This window comes from Otolemur garnettii, unplaced genomic scaffold, assembly GCF_000181295.1.
Source record: "Otolemur garnettii isolate 467f Iridium unplaced genomic scaffold, OtoGar3 scaffold00087, whole genome shotgun sequence".
Lineage (NCBI taxonomy): Eukaryota > Metazoa > Chordata > Mammalia > Primates > Galagidae > Otolemur > Otolemur garnettii.
Genome location: NW_003852482.1, coordinates 7475258 through 7480575, shown reverse-complemented (window position 1 = coordinate 7480575; position 5318 = coordinate 7475258). Strand labels below are relative to the sequence as shown.

At 50.4% G+C, this 5318-nt stretch overlaps 1 protein-coding gene across 8 annotated transcripts in view; it reads left to right on the top strand.

Moving 5' to 3' along the window:
* The window catches only part of USP20 (ubiquitin specific peptidase 20), a 53492-nt gene that overhangs the window by 26786 nt on the left and 21388 nt on the right, over positions 1-5318 (top strand). For 3 of the 8 annotated variants that reach the window (XM_023516153.1, XM_023516151.1, XM_023516152.1), the window contains 7 exons: positions 430-483; positions 646-693; positions 812-907; positions 2141-2203; positions 2527-2658; positions 3678-3774; positions 4128-4197. In XM_023516153.1, the coding sequence (XP_023371921.1) occupies positions 430-483; positions 646-693; positions 812-907; positions 2141-2203; positions 2527-2658; positions 3678-3774; positions 4128-4197 (560 nt within the window). Of the gene's footprint in view, positions 1-429; positions 1035-2140; positions 2204-2526; positions 2659-3677; positions 3775-4127; positions 4198-5318 lie in introns of those variants that run through there. The other 5 variants (XM_012808275.2, XM_023516155.1, XM_023516154.1 and 2 more) reach the window with 4 other exon arrangements.

The window sequence follows — 5318 nt, the reverse complement described above, 5'->3', positions numbered from 1 at the left end:
AGTTACTGGGACTACAGGAGCCTGCCACAGTGCCTGGCTATTTTTTTTTGTTGCAGTTGTCATTGTTTAGCAGGCTCTGGCCGGGTTCCAACCTGCCAGCCCCAGTGCATGTGGCCGGCGCCATAACTACTGTGTTATGGACACTGAGCCACACTTGTTTAAATTTAAATGATTTTATTTAAAAATGTTTTTATAGACACATAATAAAAATTCAAACAGTAAAATATAAAGTGCCCCCATGAGGATCCTAATTTCAGTGGGTAACCTGGCAAAGGCCTTTTGAAGTCAGGGCCTTGAAGCTGAGACTTTAGGGTGAGTGTCAGCCAGGTGGAGCCAGGTAGGGGCAGCCTCCAGGTGGGAGCAGACCCTGCGCTCAGCCCCCCACAGGCTGCTCACACTTTTCTTTCTCTCTCACCTTAACCCACACAGGGAAGCTGTCAGTCTTGTGGTGTAACTGGACCAAACCTGTGGGCCTGTCTCCAGGTAAAGGATCCTTGCAGTTGTTGGGGTTGTGGAGCTCACTCTGGAATCGGGTTGGGAACGTCTGTCCCTCGTGGGCACTGCCAGAAACCTTGGGCAAGGTTACAGGGCTCCAGAGACAGCAGATTTCTGGTTGGACACTCTGAAAACCATTAAAAACGACAGGAGGAAAAGCAAGCTGGAGAAGGCTCTGGACTGAATGATCCAATCTTTGTAAGCGACAAGATTCTATACTGGCAGGTGTATGAGAGGTGACGTGGGTGTCTTGGCTTTGAGGCACAGCACTGTCACTTGGCAGTCTGTCCCTGAGCCAGGCTGGTCTCCTCCCTAGGCCTTCATTTCTGCACTTCCCCACGCTGGAGCTCTGATGACTGTACCCACCTCCTGGGGCTGGGGAGTAATACACGAGACAGATGCTGTGATGGAGGTAGCATGCTGCGGGCCCTGAGACGGTATCCAGGAGAATCTGGAGATGTTTTGATTACTTTTACTCTTTTTAATAGGTAGTAGATGTGACATAATATGACAGCTTTTTCTAGGTGGTGGAATTACAGGTAATTTTCTTTTTTTATTTTAGTATTTAAAAAATGCTCTATAAATGTGTATTTTTATAGTCATATGAAGAATGACTGTTAAAATTTCTTTTTAAAAAACCCCACAAGTCTTCTCTCCAAACTGGAGGAATGTGGTGGGGGGGGACATAAGTAGAAGCAAAAAAAAGCTAGGAGGTGAAGACATCTAGTCAGTTTTTACAGAAGATTCAGGGGTCCCCTGAATCATGGGACTCCAGCCTCTCCCATTTGGGCCTGTCCCTCAGCATAAAGTAGATCGTAAGATGCTGTCTAGGTACATGGGGGACATCAAGAAGTGTCAGGCAGGGTCCTACCTTGTAAGAGCTCACAGTTCCACAGAGCGACAGACATGGGAGGCTGATGCACAAGATGGCATGTGCTTCCTGACTCAGACAAAAGATCCTTTTTTCAAGAGGCCCTCACCAGCCTGTGCAGTGCTGGCCACAGGTAGAAGTGACACCCAGCGCTCCTGTGGAGAGGCAGGCACAGTCACTATTGGCTGGGATGGAAGCCTGCTTTGGAAAGGCCCTTGAGCTGGGCCTTGGAGGTTGGGTGGATTTGGGACTAGAGAGCACAAGGCCCAAGGCAGGGTTACCAGGCCACATGTACCACTAGGGGGCGTTGAGTCAATGCTACCCCAACCACCTCTGCATTTTGTTTTGAATGTGTGGTGTCCTTTCACTATCCCCACAGTTAGAAGATGGCTGTGAGGCCCAGGGTCCCCCTCCAAAAACGAGGATCCCAATAACCAGCTCATCACGAAGTATGGTTTTGGTGGGACAAAAGAGTCTGGGCCCCAAGCAGCCAGGCCCCAGCTGTGACCCTGCTAGGACTTCTGCAGGAGAGCAGTAGCCCAGGGCATCTCACTCGGAGGGCAGGGGCAACGTTTATGGTAGCCATCACTGCCCAATGTGAGCTTCAGGTATAGAGACCTCTGTTGCTTTGGGGTGAGAGAGCCTCAATACCTTGTGGGTCTTGGCAGGTAGAGTTGGGGGACACTGGCTGAGGATTGGTGTCAGAACTCCATAGAGTGCTGCTCTGATGCTGTGCTCTAGGCCAACGCCAGTCTCTTGTCCTCTCTCCCACAGGCCGCCTGTCCCTATGTTGGCTGCGGAGAGTCCTTTTCTGACCACAGCACTATTCATGCACAGGTGAGTATGGCAGGTGAAGTGTGGGCTCTGCACCAGACTGCTTGGACCCAAACCCTAGCTTTGGCCACCTCCCAGCCCCACCTGCCTGCTCTGGCCTCCATGGCGGGGCTATCAAATGGGGTAATCACAGCAGGGTTGCTGTAAAGAAGCAAGAGAGGATGAAGGTGAAAGCATTTTGCATGTGTACTTTTTTGATAAATGGCAGCCTTTAGTTTTATGAGCAAAATTCTTGTCCTGACAGAGCCTCTTACTCGGGCTGGAGAGCAGAGGCAGCCCTAGTAGGCCAGTGTATCTTTGACCTTATTTTGGTTTTTTCCCTCTAGGCAAAAAACCACAACTTGACAGTAAATCTGACCACATTCCGGGTATGGTGTTATGCCTGCGAGAAGGAGGTGTTCCTGGAGCAGCGTCTGCCAGGGCCCCCACTAGGGGCCTCACCTAAGTTCTCAGAGCAGGTAATAGGTGCAGTGGATCACTTGATTGTTGGCGACACTGTCAAGGACTCGGGTAGCGTGACCAGTGGATTGGTGGAACGTGGGTGGGCGGGTTGGTGTGTGTGCAAGTGACCTTGAGGGGCTCACATCAGCAGATGCTCACTGAGCCTGACTATGAGCCACAGCATGTGAGGCTGTACCATACAGAGATAACTAAGGGTGGCACTTACCTTGAGCACAGTGGCTGTGGGGCAGCCACATGGAAATACAGGCTTGGGGTGGGCTCAGGGCCATGGGCATGTGAAGACCCTTCTAGACACCATGGAGAGGGCTAACAAGGTCACGGCCCCTAGCAGTCCTGGATCTAAATCGTTTCCTAAGGGAATCCTGAGCAGTGACTGCAGCTTCTCTGTGGAAAATGCTGGGAAATGCATTGACCAGTGAGCAGCAGGGTGCTGTGCAGCCCTTAGCAGTGGTAGGTCAGCAAGTGGTAGGTTCCCCCCACTGAAGGGCCCTGCCAGCCTGTCCTTGGGGAACAGTTGGTCAGTCCTACTATCAGAGGGCCTAGAGTGTCCGTGGGAGGCCGGGATAGTGCTCACATGCATTGCTGTCTTCTCCCTATGTGGGCCAGCTGAGAGGTGCTTGACTAGTGCTTACTGAATACATTTGTGAGCTTGGTAGATACTTATAAAATTTATTTTAAAAGGCTATAAAGCAATACATCCAATATCCTGTTTTTATATATGTAGGTGTTAATAGCCAAGCCTACGTATATACATACAGACTGTTGTGAATGAGTCTCTGAGGAAAATGAGGTTATGTGCTTTTTCTGTTATTTTTTCCCAAATTATAAATAAATTATTATTTTCATTATTGCAAATAAAAAATACAAGTCACAGAATTCCCAGGGTGAGGCCACCAATCCCATGGAGTCCTCTGCTCAGAGGGACCAACTCAGCCCAGCATGGGGCTGTGGGGGCATGTGGGCCTCTGACCCAACCCCCCTCCCTCCCTGTTTCTCCTCTGGGTCTTTAACATAGGACTCTCCGCCACCCTCCCATCCTCTGAAAGCTGTTCCTATTGCTGTGGCTGATGAGGGAGAGTCTGAGTCAGAAGATGATGACCTGAAACCTCGAGGTAACAGGAACAGGGGAAGCTGGGGGCCTCTGCTGAGGCTGGAAAGCTCAGGGTCTGTTTCTGCTGGCACCATGCTGATGGAGCAGGGAAGGGCAGCACAGCATGGTGGCTTCCCTCTGAGAACTTTGTTCCCTTCTCAGCCATGTGACCTTGGCAGGTGTCCCCTGTGCCGGAATCTGTCACATACACCCAGTTAACTTTGTTGTGAGCAGGAACCACATTAACTTACTTGGAAGCTCCACCCATGTCTTTCTCAGCTTGGATCCTATGGGGTTGAGAGCTGCAGCCAAGTCACTTGTGAGGTCTTCTCCAGGGCGCTCACCCCCACTCCCTCCATTTTGTTCATTTCCCAGGCCTCACAGGCATGAAAAACCTCGGGAACTCCTGCTACATGAATGCTGCCTTGCAGGCCCTGTCAAACTGGTAGGTTGTCACTCTTCTGTAATCCTTCCACTTTGGAAGGTCAAGGCGGGAAGATCCTTGAGCTCAGGAGTTTGAGACCAGCCTGAGTAAAAGTGAGATCCTGTCTCTACTAAAAATAGAAAATTAGCTGAGTGCTGTGGCAGGTGCCTATAGTCCCAGCTACTTGGGAAGCTGAGGCAGGAAAATCACATGAGTCCAAGAGTCTGAGGTTGCTGTGAGTTATGGTGATGTCATAGCACTTTAGCCTGGGCAACAGAGTAAGACGACTCTGTCTCAAAAAATAAATAAATAATAGAAAAAGTAAAAACATAAAGCTGGGTGCAAGGCATGTGCCTAGTCCCAGCTGCTTGGGAAGGACCTGCTTGAGCCTAGGATATGGTGGCCAGAGTGTACTGTGATTACCCTGTGAATTACCATTGAGGCCCAGCCCAGGCAGCAGAGACCCTGTTAATACAAATTTATTTGTATACAAATAAATACAAACCAGGAAAAGAGGAATGGGAGAGACACCTTCAGCTGGGGAGATGCCTGCTGCAGAATGAGCCAATGAGAGGAGGGGGAAGAGGAGCTAGTTCTTCTCTTGTTCATGCAACAGCTGTCCCTCAGCCTTAAGGGCCCGCCATCAGGAGGCTCACAACGAACCCAGGAGAGAAAGGGGGGTGTGTTCGCCTCCTGGTGCAGCCACAGCAAAGTACCACAGACTGGTGGTTTGAGCAACAAAAATGTATTATCTCTCAGTGCTGCAGGCTGGAAGTCTGATGTCAGGGTGTCGGCTGGGTTGGCTCCTTCCAAGGCCTCTCTCCTGGCTTGTAGATGGCCATCTTTTCCCTGACTCCTCACATGGTCTTTCCTCTGTGTTTCGTGCGTCTGGTGTCACTTCTTTGTGTCCAAGTGTCCTCTTAGAAGGGCGCCTATAGCACAGTGGTTACAGTGCCAACCACATACACTGAAGGTGGCAGGTTTGAACCCGGCCTGGGCCAGCCACCCAACAATGATAACTGCAACAAAAAGTAGTTGGGCATCAGGGCAGGTGCCTAAAGTCCCAGCTACTTGAGAGGCTGAGGCAAGAGAATCGCTTGAGCCCAAGAGTTTGAGGTTGCTGTGAGCTGTGATGATGCCAC